Source organism: Sander lucioperca, chromosome 5 (assembly GCF_008315115.2).
Source record: "Sander lucioperca isolate FBNREF2018 chromosome 5, SLUC_FBN_1.2, whole genome shotgun sequence".
In the NCBI taxonomy this organism is placed as follows: domain Eukaryota; kingdom Metazoa; phylum Chordata; class Actinopteri; order Perciformes; family Percidae; genus Sander; species Sander lucioperca.
Window position 1 is genome coordinate 482,043 of NC_050177.1, and position 16,140 is coordinate 498,182.

General features: G+C 40.7%; 1 protein-coding gene across 4 annotated transcripts; it reads right to left on the bottom strand.

Annotated features, from left to right (window-relative positions):
* Positions 1–624: 624 nt before the first annotated feature.
* On the bottom strand, positions 625–14,900 carry LOC116053207 (heterogeneous nuclear ribonucleoprotein L-like). 4 transcript variants are annotated; one of them, XM_031304206.2, is made up of 15 exons: positions 14,703–14,900; positions 12,183–12,298; positions 11,705–11,942; positions 10,823–10,908; positions 10,264–10,360; positions 9,864–9,936; positions 5,980–6,012; positions 4,981–5,052; positions 4,392–4,639; positions 3,628–3,749; positions 3,071–3,272; positions 2,616–2,673; positions 2,269–2,379; positions 1,825–1,899; positions 625–1,224 (listed from the first exon to the last, which is right to left on the bottom strand). In XM_031304206.2, exons 1-15 carry the CDS (start codon positions 14,778–14,780, stop codon positions 1,166–1,168), a joined length of 1,668 nt encoding a protein of 555 aa, XP_031160066.1. In that variant the 5' UTR covers positions 14,781–14,900; the 3' UTR covers positions 625–1,165. The 4 variants fall into 4 exon arrangements, with proteins under 4 accessions (XP_031160066.1, XP_031160065.1, XP_031160068.1 ...); XM_031304205.2 differs by having other exon boundaries at positions 2,263–2,379; XM_031304208.2 differs by lacking the exon at positions 1,825–1,899.
* Between the last annotated feature and the right edge of the window lie 1,240 nt (positions 14,901–16,140).

Consider the following 16,140-nt stretch of genomic DNA (forward strand, 5'->3'; position numbering starts at 1 on the left):
AGCTAATTCACTTTGGATGCCAACTTGACAGAACAGTCTTCTTTAGTAAATACTTCTTATACTCCGTTAGCCAACTCTGTTTAACAAGTTCAATAACTCTTTAAGGTCTAGCTGCAGTTAAACTGTGTCCCAAATCAATACTTACACCATTTTATTTATTTTAATACGGACCAACAGTCATAGAACCACAGGAAAACAACTTAGCAAAGTATAAAATGGTAAAATTTAACATATGTGAAACAAAACCACGTGATTCAGACGTCACTGCTAGTTAAACTACACAGAAGAAAACAATGTCCAAGACTGTTGAATTGGTGCTTTAAGAAATCTTTCTGGAGCAGCTTCTTCATGTAGGGTTAGGGTCACTGTGGGAGATCAGGATCCATTAACAGCCACCGTCTTGTTGGAGTATACTTTGTGTGAGTTTAAAATGAGTATGTAGTATAGATTTGAGACTCTTCATAACTCACCATTAAATACCGTGGCTCATATTCGTCACCAGATTAACAAAAAATGAATTTTGGTCAGCGCTGAGAATCAGTCTGAAAATGGTTCAAAATGTACTTCAAACATTTGGCAGAACAGACAGGAAAGACACTTCAAAAAAAGGATGGCAGAAGAAACAAACTTTTAAATTTTATTTTCTTACAACAAAACAATTCTCCATCTGCATATCAGACACGGAGACGCAGAACTGAATAGGTAGCACTTAAAACAAAACGAAAAGTGAGCTATAATAAAAGTTTCAAAAGCGACTCTTTTACAAAACCATGTTGTCCACTGCCACCAACCATAGGATTAGCATAAAACCAATTCTTTCAAAACGCGCCTTCTCACATTTCAGGTTACTGTTTTAAGCATAATACAAAAAGTAAAAAGGACAACTTAAATCGTGAAGACACAAGTACTGATACTCTATAAACCACATCTGGGGCATAAATATCCAAACGTTTAAATGCCTGTTAGCATTTGTTAGATCTACTTAATATATCAAATAGGAGGAGTTTGCACTTTAGGGATCAATTGCATTGTGAAAATTGATTTCACAATATTTTAGGAATTTTTGAAAACTATCTCCAGGCGTGTTGCAAGCAGTCATGGTCTAAATACATGTGAACATGGGAATGGTTGACCAATCTTCATCTTACTGGCTACAAGGGAGCGCTCAGTTGGCGTGCTGAACGGTGGAGAAGCACAGTTTGAGGGTGTAAGGGTAAGGACCAGCTGTAAAGAAAGAAGAGAATACAAATTAGACAACAAGAAACATGACCCATGAGATCATCAATGCATTTCACCTCTGGGACACGTTACCATCAATTGTGTTTACATCTCTGCATAAATGTGCTCTTGTCAAAGTTACTCCAGTAACCGGTTTTGGGGTTGAGACAAGTGTCATAACTATGCAAGTAAACAAACTTTTTCAAAAAGAAAGAAAATTCCCCCACACACACGTCACATCTGCTTTTGGTTTATTTGGTCGGTCGACTTCTCATGCATCTCGGTGATTTATGTGCAGGAATTATTATTATTTTTTTTTTTTAAAATGGACCTTCGGGGGAATTAATTTTCTGCACCACAAAGGAGACAAAGTGGTGTGTGTTGCTTTCTACTCAAGTAAACACAAACCTAAAAAAAAAAAGTGAACATGTAATTACTGCAACATTGCTACCAGCTCATCTGCATGCATCATTTACAAACGTGTTGGTGAAGCAATTTCCCCATCTTGCTATGGCTTCTTAGGCCGTGTTACAGACAACAGCACTGTCTGTGTGGGGAAATAATCCCAGTCATTTGAATTAGACAATTAAGCACCTTTTTTCACACCTATAGTTTGTTTGCTCTGGTCCGAATCAGTTGATGAGTTTGTAAACTGGGGAGCGATTTCCCCTCGTTTCACACCTGGAAAAAGCGTATGAGTCAAGCCAGGCAGGTAATCACATACAGGAAGGCCACAGGGCAGCCGGATATTTTACACAAAAACACATTCAAAATAAAACACCTAAGTTCATGGTGATTTTGGCTGTCTTCCTCTTAAGAGGACAGGACTGTGGTTGCCAACTTTCTTTGTGGTGTGACTGATTTCCCCTCTAGTCTCCAATCGTTTCAGATTAATTTAAATACAATGGTTGATGACTGATCATCTAAATCATGTGTATGTTTTTTTTTGTTAAAAAGGTCACTTACAAGTATTCTTACTAATAATGTGTAGAAAATAAAGATTTTAAGAGCCCTAGTTAAAGGGAAATGAGTTCAGTGCCTTACCCATACCTGCATTTTTCATCTGGTAGTGGTTCATCATGGCCAGGGCCTCCATGGCGTCATTGATGGACTCCCACTCCAGGAGGCCTGACGCGCTGCGGTCGCTGGGAGCTGCACCACCTGGTGGTTACAAAAGGTCCAAATTACACATCACACATTCCACATCCAGAAATACCGCTACATGTGGTGTAAAGTGTATCTCAAGATCCATTTTTGTGAGGTTTTAAATGTTTTTCCACAGTGAGCTTGGCTGCTAATTTGTTTTTAATGCTTGCATTTCTATTGAGGCGTTCCATTTGTAACAGCAGCCACATTTGAAGTAATGTTTCTATACGTGTTTGAATCAAGCAGCTTACTCTTTCCTGTGAACATTTTGACGTTGACGGGGCTCTTGACACCAATCTCATCACAAATCTGTAAAGAACACAATGTTTATTATTTAGGACTGCACGCACAACACTTTATTTGATTTTATTCTGACAGTCAAAGCTTGTATGGTAGAAAACACAGGATATATAGTAAGGCCTTTGCTTTAATATGAATGCTCTTTAATCCCCCATCCTTTGTGTTAACTATTGTATAACCACTAAGTCTGAAACCCAAGTATTTTCCAGATTTGTCATACCAAAGAAAAATTCAACAACAGGATTTCAGACTGTGACCCAAACAGCTAAAAACATAAAATGTTCTCTGTCCATGAAATAAAGATCTTTATAAATTGCACCACCGCCTCCTGATGAATACATCAATCATCCTCGGCAAGTCTTTAACACTTGCACTTTTTTTTCTTCATGAATACTTTGACACCAACCTGATTGAAAATCTCTGGCGTGACGTCTGGCTGGGCGTTGAAGAAGTGCAACACGTTGCTCGGGTGCTGGATGCGGTTTTTGGCCGCCTGTTCTGGCGACGTGAAGCGGTTGTTCCTGGAGCCGTGGAAGTCTTTGAAACTGGTGGAGCCATCCTCCAGGTCATAGCACTGGCCAGGTACGATGGCTTGCTGCTTGGAAACACTGCATGGAGGGAGGATTATAACTTAAAAAAAACGGCATTTTCACTTAGAAGTCAGGAGAGACACCAAGAAAGGCTGGAGCTTTGACTGATGGGGTTGTATAATATTGGAGTTAAAAATGTGATGCTAACATTAGGGGCTGCAAAGTTTTTTTTTTACCCTCAATTGTCAAAGAATTGGCAGTACACTAATTATTTCTTACTTCTTTAGTTGTTTGTTTGAACTGACAGCAACAGAATGTGTCCATTTGTACGAGGCTTCAGTAGTTTTAATATCCTCGAGGCATCGTACTTCACATCATAGCTTACTTATGTGGACAACAGAAATGTTTTGGGAACTGGACGGGATGAACTCACCACACATTCAGTCTCTGTCCAAAGAGAAAGTTGTTGTTGAGGTGAGTGATGGCGCGATCCACTGCATAGCAGTCTCCCATTTCCACCATGGCTGCCCCAGGCTTACTCTTCATGAACTTCACCTGTGGAACGTGACAGCAAAAAACAAAAACAAAAAAAAAACGATTGACCAGTGCCCTTAAGAGTCATAAATGATTACTTTAGAGACAAACTGTTGGGCTTGAGATGATGGCTTGGGGCAAGGGTGTGTGTGGTTATCAAAGTAAAATGTCCCAGGTACGCAGCAAAGCTCTGCCCATGTCCCATTAAAAAAAAATTATTCCCTAACAGTTTTCAGTTGATATCCCTTTGTTTGGGTCTAAATGTTAAATTAACAATCCTTGCCCAGCTGCTAACCTCAGTCCGTTATTTAATGCCTAAGAGTTAATGATAAACTAAAACATTACCATTTTAGGAGCAGCTATTCATAGAAGCACGACAACTGCTGCTCACAGCAATATAAATGAGATTTAAATGAGGGCTTTGACATAAAACCCGCCTTTATTTTTTAAACATTTAACAAAATACTGATTTGTTTCTTCTGCACAATGGACAGATTTTTATCTCCGTGTACATAGATGACATTTTGCGTGTCTATAACCTCTAGCCCGTTTTTCATATAGATTGTCGTCTGAAACGTTACTTATAAAAACTTGGGCGCAAATTTTAGTGTGGACCGCTTCCCCATCCCCATCACAGCAAAAACACATCTGTCAGGTACTGACCCGCTCTACGTTGCCATAGAGACAAAAGATATTGAAGACACGGTCTGCGTTCATCTTGACAGGCTCCAGTCCGTACAACATGACGACTGGTGACTCAGCGTGGCCGCCGTACTCGCCAGGAGGAGGGGGAGGAGGTCCGTAGCTCGGCCCGTAGCTTCTCCCGCCGCGCCCTCTCATTGGTGGACCCATGCGGCGACCCTCATAGGGTGGGGAGCCGTAGCTCTCGTCATAGCCGTGGTAACCACCTCCTGAAGAAGGAAACAAGCGAGATGACAGAACATAAACTACTAGTCAAGCAAAGGGAGATCAACTCAAGGGAGAACTATTTTTATAAAAAAAAAAGTCACTGCTTTGAGAAAAATTGTTGGTCCCAATTTCATAAATATGTTTTCAGTTAAAAAAAAAAAAAAAAAAAAAAGGCATCACTTAGCAGTCAGGTGTGTGGAGGAGCCATTTATAAACTCAGATTAACTAAAATAAATCAACTTTAATATTCCTAACTGTCTACACAGAATGTATTTCAGGTAATAAAGCCCAGTATTCTGTATACACGTTGTTTCCTTGTTCCTCAGGGGAGTGAGAGCCCTACCGTAGTCTGGAGGGTGGTCGCCCAGCAGAGCAGGCTGTCTCTGGCGCTTGTTGGGGTTGGCATTTACATCTTCTATGAGCAGGAAGAAAAAGGGAGGAGAAAAAAGGTAGAGCGAGAGAGAAAGTGACAGATGTGAGCATTTTAGGTATGACATTTTGACTCAGTTCGCACACCATTAGGTAGATAAATAGTTTGTCATGGGTAACTTTATCAAGGACTAGTACTCAAGACAGATGCATGCATTTCAAGACCGATTCATCTTGCCTGTAAAGAGTCATAGCTGCACAGACATAACCCTCCCCCCATATTAAATGGGCGCCGTAAGACCAAAGAACGTGATCCAGCTATTGTGGGTTGTGCGGCGGTGGGAGTGTCACTTAAATGGCCCATTTATGAGACTTGCTATTGCGTTATTTAACACCCCCCCCACCAATGTTGCTACAAGTAGACTTATATTTCACAATTATAGTTTTCTGTGCATGAGTTTCGTTTTTTACCCTCATAGTGTTCAAAAACCTTTTGGCAGCGATGTTTATCATCACAGCGCCTTAAAACCGACTGACAAGCCTGTAATCGGTCAGGTTGCGTTTCTCCAGAAGTTGGGTCGGTGTTAACTTTTTGCTGCAGTTTTTTCCCAGGCTCCCCCTGCGGACCGTACCGCCAAAGCCTATATGCACTACCCCTATTCAAAATGAACAGGAAGACCTGCGTTTTCACCTGGACCGTCTGACGACCGCTTGAGTACGTGCACAACAATCAAACAAAGTAGCTGAAGTCTGAGTGATTGACCTTGGGATGTATTAAAAGTATTTGAGGGAAATGGGAAGGGAGGCGCAATAACCCTAAAACGCAGACAAATCCACAATGATAAACTTTCAGCATATGAAGTGCAACAGGGGGGGAAACAGAGGTGGATGCTGATGATCTAGAGAGTGTAAAGGGTAAGGATATGAGACAAATAAGTGGTTACATTTAAGAAAAATTTGTACGCTCACACACCTGAATTGCTCCCATTGCCATCTGCATCACCATCTGTACAGATACACAATAATCATTCACAATCAGAATTGGAGCCGGGTTAATCAAAAAAGTACATTTTTTTTCCCGGGCAAATGTGAAATCACCCCAGTAAAACAACTTATGACAAAGCTACCTGTCCTCATTTAGGAAGTATTTCAGGGTAAAATTGATAATGGAATGTTGATGGCTTGGTACCAACAGACTCTAAAAGTTTGGCAACTAAAATTAAAAGCAGCTTGTAAATTTTATACAAATACAAGATTTAATTCCCAAAGAAACAACACTGTGTAGATAAGATTCCTGGGACAAGACATAGTGAACAGACATACAGTAGGTTTGAGTTACATTAGAAACGCAGGCTGCGACAGAAACCCAACCAAACACTCTTCCAGAAAGAGAAAGATTAAGCCTGTATGAGGGGGGAAAATGGAGTCATGTCAGTCTTGTGTGGCGATGTTGGGTGCTGGGCTTTGGGGTGATGTGGTGCTGTGCAGTTATGTTCCCCGAGGAGGGTCTCGATTTACTTACTGCATGCCTCCACCACTCTCCACTCAATTCATTTCATCCCATACTCTTATCCATTTCCTCTTTTGGGGAAACAACTCTCCACCTCAGGATCGCTTCCTGGTTTTATCAAGTTGAAACGCCCATTGGTGGGTTGGTTGGCCGTTTGGCTGGCGTTTCCGTCCCTGTTTGTTCCTTTTTGGAAAAGTCCGCTTAGCACCCACTGGTAGGCCTTGAGGCTGCCATAGAGCACATTTCAGTTGGGAAGTTGGCTCCTCTTAGCCGCAAATTGCCAAACCTGCATCACATGGAAGGCGTTACACAGGTGCTAGAGACTTTAAAATATCAAGAAAAGAAAAATCTGCACTCAAAAAAAAAAATAAAAAATAAATAGGGGATAGCTTAACAGAGATGCATGTAGTATGAATATCAGAGGGAGGAAAAGACAGAGATGAGGAGAAAGAGCAAAAGAGAAAAGCTGAACTCCATGGAGGAGGAAACACATAAAACCAAAAATGGACCTGAGTGTGCTTGATGGTGTTGTCAGCAGTGTCTTGTCTTCATCAGTTGTCTTGTGTTGACTCCAGTGTGGCTGGCTACAGCTTGATTCGGGGGTGTGAGTCATCTATTGGATCAGTTGGTACGCCGCCAGCGAGTGTCGGAGAGTGTGTTGCTCGAATGTTTTGTTTTCGTGTCAGCAAGCGTGACGAGCAACGCAGCCCAAAACAGTACAGGAAGGGCCGGGGCTTGTGCAAATGTGACCTTGGTCGACTGGTCAGTATCAGTGTGCATCGGCTGTTGTACTGAGATGTCTGTCACTACCTTCTGTTTGGGTGGATGCTGTGTCTTCTCTGGTATCAGTCTCCGTTTGGTGTTGACAGTGGGGAGGCTGTAGATGCAAGCTTTGGCCTGCTTCAATGTGTCATTCGCTTGTGTCTCAAAATGGGTAACAAAAAAAAAGGAGGAAGGGCCCGAGTGTAGCTCAGTGCCCAAAATTCCCCCACCCTCTAGACGTGTGCGTTGTCTTCGTGGCTCTTGTGCAGGAATGCGGAGATGAGGAATGGTATATCAGTCCTACATCGTCATGTTGAATGGGTGGTGTCTTGTAGTTTATCCCCTTGTATCTCAGGGGACATTTGGCCCTCTGTATGAAAGTGGTTGTGTCCTCACTGAAGAAGTGGAAACTTGAGGTGGTGGCTGCGGAGTGGGGATGTTGTCAGCATGTATCTGCCTCTCCCCCGTGTGCATGTTTTTTTTTTTTTTTTTGGACTTGCTGAGATCACCGATTTATCAGGAGGAGATAAGAGTTACATGATGCAGCAAATAGCCTGTTAACTGATGCTGGTCCTTGCCTCTGTGCTCACTTCTCAGACGTACAGCCTTATTTTGAAGTCTGATTTGTCCGAGTTCAACCAACTTGTCTTTTCTCTTAACCACTTTCTGTTTTAGATCAAACTCATTTCAGCTCTACTGAGTACAATATATACTAAATGAGAATTTAACGTAGAAGTTAGACAGGGGAAAAGACCAGGATCAGTCTTGGTGGCAAAAAGATTTGTTACCGTCGATCGCCTTTAAAGTCAAAGTTGAAATACATGTTGCCTGAACTGTTAAAAAAAAAAAAAAAAAAAAATTGGTAATGGTGCTACCATTTGGAACTTTAAGTTGCAATGCAATATTTATAGATGTGTTTTAAGGAAGGCAGGAACAGCAAATGCTGGCTGACTTGGTTGCGTCTTCACGACTGAAATATGTAAACAGGATTCTTAAGAGTTAGTTTAATGTCCCTGTGGGGAGAGAGTTAATGAAAACATCCCATCACTCAGCAGCCCCTCGAGACAACAGCACTTATGTCTGCTTCGTGACTGCTTTTGTAACTGACAAACGCACTAGAACCTCACGTAATCAAAGTATCACAAATATTGATCCAATCTTGTTTAACCTTTTGCAGAGATGAATGAGATTTGACCACTGCCTACTACTTTTACAACTGGTTAAAAGTAGAACAACATTTGGACACTTTTAAATTTATCAAATTGTCATATCTGCAATCATGCTAAAGTTTATCGTTTCCTCCGATCACGCCAGTCAAGGAGTTAAATGAACCCATGTCATTTTCAAAAATCAGAGTAAACTTTAAATGATTTAGTCGTGTCTGGCTAGGTTGTTCTTCCTCTCTGCTATACTCCGCTCGCTCTTGATCTCAATGGGATTATCTGATTAAATAAAAAGGTTTTTCGTTCTAAAATGAATTTTGTTTTGCAATTTGGCATCGTTCTCTAGCCTGAATGACCACCACCACTACCACTGACAGACTTATATTTAGTGAAACATATGAAACAGATTTGGCAGCTCTGTGATGCTGCAAACCCTTTAAATTACGTTTGTTTCTTAAAAAAACTAAGACTAAGAACATGAACAATAATGGATAAATTCCTCTTTAAAGGATTCAAAACTCATTTATTAGCAATGTCCAACCTTTGATAAGATAAGGTGTCCTTCTGTACTTTACCGGAGTACTAAATGTTTAGTTATTACCGTAAACAATGTCAAAAAGGTATGAGTGGAAACAAGGTTTTATAAGAGGAAATTCTTTTCTGCAATAATTATAGCTTAGGTGCTGAAACTAAAAATGCTGAAATTTGTTTTTGCATATAGTTTCATCAAGTATCCAGTAAATGGAGACTGAGGGCTACACCCAGTAAATATAGACATCTTATCAGGTGAAGTAAACCACAACAACTACATGCCACAAAGAACAAGAATGCTAGCCTGCACATGACTAACTGTACAAGTGGAAAAATATAGTTGATAACATCAGTAAGTAACATTATCTTTCTGTATGCAAATGTGTTCCCGCCATTCCTGCCACACAGCAGAGGTCTTTAAATTTAGCTGGAATTGTGGGTATTCATTTCATATTTCTGATCTCGTGCTAAAACGATTGGTGACAACTGGTTTCACTGAGTTTTTTTTTTTTTTTTTTTTTTTTTTTTTTAAACGGCTGACTTGTTGCGAGTTACCCAACATGAATATTAATCACATCGTGCCCCTGACACTCCCAAACTTTTCACACCTGCATTGGAACCCTGACCATAGTGTGTATTGAAAAGTGTTAAGAGTAAGACCCAAAGCAACGCTTCAGTCATAATGCCACACAAAATTCTTCGCAATCAAAATGCTAATACATTAGTGCATTGGACACAATTTAAATCTATTCAGTAGCATTATCAATGAAGGGTCATGCTGAAACTCCCCACAGTGGCGGCGAGGATGCTTAACAGTAGTAGGCTTCTTGGCTAAAAAGCTTGTGTGGCACTCAGCAAATGCGTGGGAATGTCTTGGTGTTTGAAGTTTACCTGGGCCTCCCAGGTTGGGGTTTGTGTAGTCCCAGGTGTCTTGGTCATTCTTGAACACGTTCAGGCGAGTGGGCTGAGGAAATACGATATATATGAATACACAAAAGTTTTAACATCGCTGACTTTCAAGACAAGCATGTTCACCCTCTTCTTCTACCATAATGTCAGGCTGCACACAGTGCAGATGAAAAAAACTGCATCGTCATGTACGCAAACAAATTCAGAAGGGGACATTTTATGTTAAAACTAATTAACAATTTTACTTTTAATAGATTTTTTTATGAAAACAGTGTTTGGAAACAAGCTGCAATTGTCACGCCTTTGTGTTCACGTTGCTCTGTGCCCACCACACTCATTTTGTCTGTGAACACTGGCTGTGCTTTGTGTTTTGCAGCAGTACCTTGGCGTACTCGATCTTCAGCGTGCAGCAACCAGAGTAGATGTCTGCGCCATTGAGTGATGCCTTGGCGCGCTGGGCGCTTTGCACAGAGTCAAATGTAACGACAGAGTTAAGGACAAGACAGGGAAGTACCAGGTTATCTTTGACATGAGTGAGAATGCAGACTTCCAGAAAAAAAAATTAAAATAAAACTTGGCTGCACACAAGTTATGTTGTTCCTAGTTCCTCTTAAAATTCTACAGGGATATGACTATGCTTCGTTTTTGTGCAAAAACATTATGCATATGCCTTCTGATGATTGACAGACTCATCAGAAGCCACAAGCCAATCACCAATTAAACTAGCAGGGTTTCATCATTTGCATCTGTGAAATACGCCTACATGTTTTAGAACAGGTTTGTGTGATTGTACCAGGGACAGGCGTTCCTGTACCAACCACAATTCGTGTTAGAACTTGGAGAAAATCCAGCAGTCCGTGTTATTTTTTTAACGTGGCAAAACTGGCAGTCAACAATCAGATTGTATCCCCTGTCAGATAGCACCCACGGCAAAAGGATATTCAACCATCGCTTGGACGCCGTTCTTCCTGAAGATGACGATTCTTTGGACAGGCCCACAGTTGTTGCAGATGGTGTAGAGGACATCCTGTGAAAACGCACCAGGTTAAAAAAAAAAAAAAAAAAAACACTATACATATACTACACAGAGGCAAATGCTAAATCAAAGTGAGCACAACAGCATGCAGCATATGCAAGTCTGAACTTGGTTTAACATGGAAACTAACAGAGGTATAAAGAAGGTGTCGCCATTTGGTTTGCTGAGAATACTTCTAAAGTACAGTCAGGAATGTAAACGTATTGCACAATATTATAGTATTTAGTTGCTTTCCCCCCCAGATTTGACAGATGACGCGAGACATGTCAGCGTCGTTTCACGTCATCACATTGTAAATCAAGTATCTTTGTGTTTTGGGCTGTTGATCGTACATTATAAGACATCACCTCACACTGGACATTGTTCACTATTTGACATTTTATAGACTAAATGCATAATTGGGAAAATAAAATCAGTTGATTGATCAATAATGAAAACAATTGTTTTCAGTCCTTGTTCCATGATGGCAGCCCAGTGTAAGTCTGTTTCTTCAAGCGGTAAACAGTCACTATTGTTATGTTATGAAATAGCAGCAGATGAGTACATTAAGAAATTAAAAAAGGCAAAAAATAAAACATTAGCAAGCTGAATTGTGCACACAGACTTCTGTTTACTACTAACAGAGCTGACATTTCAACAGCACCACTGTCAGTTCCTCACGCTGGCCCAAAATGCAGCCCTCACACTGGCGCTGCTAGTCTTTGAGAGTTAAAAACCTAACGTCACAAAGGGAGACAAAGCTCCACAACTATGTTAAAGACACATTGGCCAAAATCTTTGCATTTACCGAGGTGATGGGGTAGATTGGGTTCATGATGGTGAGCAGAAGAACATTGTTAACACTTCGAGAGTCATCGGAGTCTCCCGGCCTCGAGATCTTCTGGCTGGTAGAGTAGTTGATAAAGGCTGGGTGGCCGGCGATGTAAACTTGGTTGTCTGCAGCATAGGTTACGGCTGTGGATGCCCCGTTCATGTCTTCGTACTCCACCAGTGCCTGGCGCTTCTTGGGCATCACCACCACATAGCTATAAACAAAAGCAACAAAATGGGGTTAGATAAAAAGGCAGACGCTGTGAACTCAACTGGGTCACATTGGCAGCTAGTGACTTGTCAAAACTTTTACTTGAAACTTCATATCATCTACCTAAACCCACTGTGAACCAGCCTTTGGTGCCGTGTTAAAATCTAGGTAATGACCAACAAGCTGTGGAAAGGTTGCATTTCTTTTAAACTTATTTTCCACACAAATTAAGCCATTCCTCTACCTGATTGCTCCAAATTCTTGCAAGGCCTCCACAAGATCAGCCTCCGTAACCCCGTCCACCAGACCCCGGACATGCACCACGACAGACGGAAGGGTCTTGTGCGGATCTTCATATCCCTGAGTTAAAGAAAACAGAAAATTAGCAAACATGATCATCATGATTATTTAGAGCTGGGCGATAAGGAGAAAATCAAATATCTCGATATCGATATTGTGACAATATTGTAGAGCTGACAATTGGTGCTTAAAAAAAAAGTAAACTAAGTAATGTTAGATAAAATGACTAAGTGGGTAAAGGCAAATAAAACCGCTAGAACAGTCTGATAAGTTTAGAAATGACATCACTTTACTGTAACGCAGCCTTTAAAAAAAAAAAAAAAAAAAAAAAAAAAAATCAGGAAAAGACAACACTAGTGTCCTATCACGATGTCCAAAATGTAAGACTATATATAGTCTCATATCGATATAATGCTCAGCCTTACTCGGTCTTATCTAAAGTGCACACGTGTGGGAGTTTTCTCTGCTGCGATCTTGTTTACCGTCTTTTGCCATTTAAAAAATTGGAGGATTCAGTATTTGTCTGAACAGTAGTTAAAATTGACAAATCCTTAAAACATCTACAGTGGTAAAATGCAAAATACAGGGCCGAGCATGGGTACAAGATACCTTTTAGTGGTATCAAATGAAGTAGTCTTTTTTTAAACGATACTCAGCTCTAATACACATGGACAGCAACAAACAAACACTGACAGGGAACATTTTACTGCACAATGAGTACTTATTTTTGAAACTACAAGTACATTTACAGTATTTCCCTAGGTTTGTGGAAGACTCAGGTGTGGGTATTTGGCGAGGGGGTTTACAAGTGCAATTTCACATCATTTGGGACCATTATTAGTAACACATGCTAGGGCGTAATTTCCACTGGGGACAGGGGTGACGACACCCCCCCCTTTCTAACTCCAGTTCGTGCCCCCCCTCTTTCAAATTTGTTCGATATTATTTTATTTATAAGTCTAGGTGATCGGCAATAAAGAAAGTAAGACATTTTTCTTGTACATAGTTTAGTACCGTTCTTTAATTTTCTGGATTTTGTATCACCATAGTCCCTAGACTTATATAGAAAATGCAGTAAATGGGATTCGAATAGAAAATATTTTTCTGGCGGAGGACCCCCAGACCCCCTGTTTTGTGCTTCTCAAACCAAAGTTACACCCTTGAACATATGTGTCTAAAATGTTGGAAAAGCTAGAACAGATAATAAATAAATAAAACTCAAAAAACAGTAAAGACAAAACGTGCTAAAGAAGTTACAGAAGTCAGTTGAGAAAAGTAATTAAGTTGGTTTTAACGCTCACATTGATTTTTACATTTGGCTTAAGTGGTGCCTAAAATGGCTTGGGTGCTGCACCTAAACCTGTTAATGGTAGGGAAAACACTGACTTAGCTGATAAGTGTTACATAATTTTACTTAAGGTTTTGAATGCAGAACTTGTAGTGGCGTATTTTTACCTTAAGTAAAGAATCTCAATACTTCTTCTGCCTCTACATGAATGCAACATAGCCTTTGCTCGGGTAACTTTCAGAAATAGAAGAGCCAGTAGATGCTGTTTCTCAGTCTTTGTTCTATATTCGTCTCAAACCAACATACCTTTAAATTACCTCAGGTTGCATATGCAGGGTTTCCGCTACCATTACCAGACTTTGTTGCAGCATCCAAGCTGTTTTGGGGATCATCTAACCCAAATGAATGTAAAATCAAGAGCATCAAAACGACTTTTCTCCGGTCTAATGGTTGTAAAGTTAATTTTATTTTCCTCTAGCTTTCCAATGTTTTAAACACAATATAAGGTAAATGGTCTAAATGATGTGATATTGCATTATTTTTTAATTGAAAAACGTAACATTTTCATGAGAGAGGACCTCTACACCCCGCACTAAAACGTGCACTAAGTCTTCCACAAACCTAGGGAAAAGCCAGACAGGGGTGAAAGGGGTCGTTCATTGCCGTGTGTCATGTTATCGTTTAATACAAACAAAAAAAAAAGAACTATTGATTTGATTACACCTGCATGTACAACACTAAAATGTTGCTGCACATGAAATAGCGGCTGCTCTGATTCTGCCCAGTCTGATTACCAGTGTGTGTAGCGAACGCGGCTAACGTTAGCACAATGCTAACCGGTAACGCTCCAAGAACAAAGCCAGGCTCAGGCGAGGCCCGCCGACCTCAAACGGTCCCAACCAGACAGCACAGGTATATGTACGATTTATGTTTCGGGATGTGTCCTTGAGAGGCCCACGAGTATTATACACGCGATAAAGCTAATAAAAATAAGAATTATGCATCAACACTTAACACAAACATAGATTGAGCAACCTATGACGCGTCGTGACTTTTGTTTTCCCAAACGGGCATTTGAATGAATCGAATTCAACCACGAACACTGTGACCGAGCTGAGCGTGTCCGTTATGCAAGTTAAACTAATCTCCCACTGCGAGCAAACAGTCACAACTCACCGTGGCCATTCCGTCGGTTTTCTGTCGTTTCGTTGCCCTACCGTCTTCGCTGTAGTAACGGCTCGCCGCAGTAGCCATGTTGTCCCGGTTAAAAAGGATGGTGGTAGTGACGATGAACTGAAATGGACGGAAAAGTCAAGAAAAACGAGGCTCGTGTATTCACGCCCAGTACAGCAGCACCGCGGACTGTGATAGGCTCAGGCGGCTGTCAATCTATCTGACTTCAGTAACAACCAATAGGGGAGCAGTAAGCGTTAACACGATTGTAGTTGTCTCACAAAGCATGTTTTATAGAGTCTATGAATGCATCTGAAGCCACCGGTTTATTCTGATAAATTAGTCGGTATTAACATCTTGTTAGGGGCCCATCGGTCCCTGGCACTGAAAATGCGAGTAACCTATTGTTTTTGTAAGGATTATTATTATTATTATTATTATTTTCTGCTGCGCAATCGCATTTTGAGGGGCTTAATGATACTCGAAAACTCACCAAAATTAGCACACATGTCAGACCTGGCGAAAACTGCAAAGTTCTCCGGTGACTGGGCTCGTGCGCGGCTCCATAGTGTCTCCTAATGCACTCCATGTTTCAGATAATGTTCCTTTAATCTTAACGACATTTAATTGGGGGATTATACTCATCTTGGAATATCTTTTTTTTTTTCGCCCAACAGGAATTCTCAGCCATCTTGGATTTTGTGCGTTAATTTTCATTTTACGAACACGTTTGAGACTTTAGCATGCACGAAAACTCTCAACATTTTACAGCCATGTTCAAAATAGTAAATACTTCAATTTAATATCGCATTTGGGCCGCATTGTTGATGCCCTTAATATCCTCGAAAACAAAATTTGGCAAACAAATCAAAACTTTTAAGCACTGTGAGATTATAACCGCGGATTTGGTTCATGCGAATTTAGCGGGTTCCATAGCGCCCCCTAATGCGTGGAAGGCCTTATTTGGACAGTTGCTGCAATATTTCACCTATGGGTTTTTGACTTTTATATACAGTCTATGGTTTTTGACTATTTTTTTGCCAATTAATTTGAACTCCTCCTAGGGGGTTTATTGGATTTGTCTCATGTTTGGTTGGTATAATTAAGGTGACCAGTTGCCTGGTTTGACCGGAACAGTCCCGATTTTGAGTTGCGTTAAAATGTCCCGGTCTACACACCAACCACTATGAAATTGTCCCGGTTGTCAGCGATTACATAGACGTGGTCTTATTATAGCCCGATCATTAACTAAACCCATGTAGAAAGACTAATAAAGCGTCGAGCGTATGATTTTAACTGTGTGTGTGTGTGTCAGTCAATCGCCTGCGTCTGCATAATCTATGCAGCCAGCGCAATGTATTTGTAAACATTGTTGCAATGCCTCTTCTTATCGTTTGATATTCAGTTGATATTCGATTTTAACTTCCCCTTCGTTCGAGAT

Bases quoted from the DNA above. Each gene is read 5' to 3' on its own strand.
- LOC116053207 (XM_031304205.2), bottom strand. From the start codon at position 14,780: ATGGCTACTGCGGCGAGCCGTTACTACAGCGAAGACGGTAGGGCAACG. The intron at 5,053-5,979 runs GTGTGTGAGCGT...TCCTGCTCATAG, and splicing joins TGGCAATGGGAGCAATTCAG to AAGATGTAAATGCCAACCCC. The intron at 1,225-1,824 runs GTGTGAAAAAAG...CTTTCTTTACAG, and splicing joins CCAGAGCAAACAAACTATAG to CTGGTCCTTACCCTTACACC.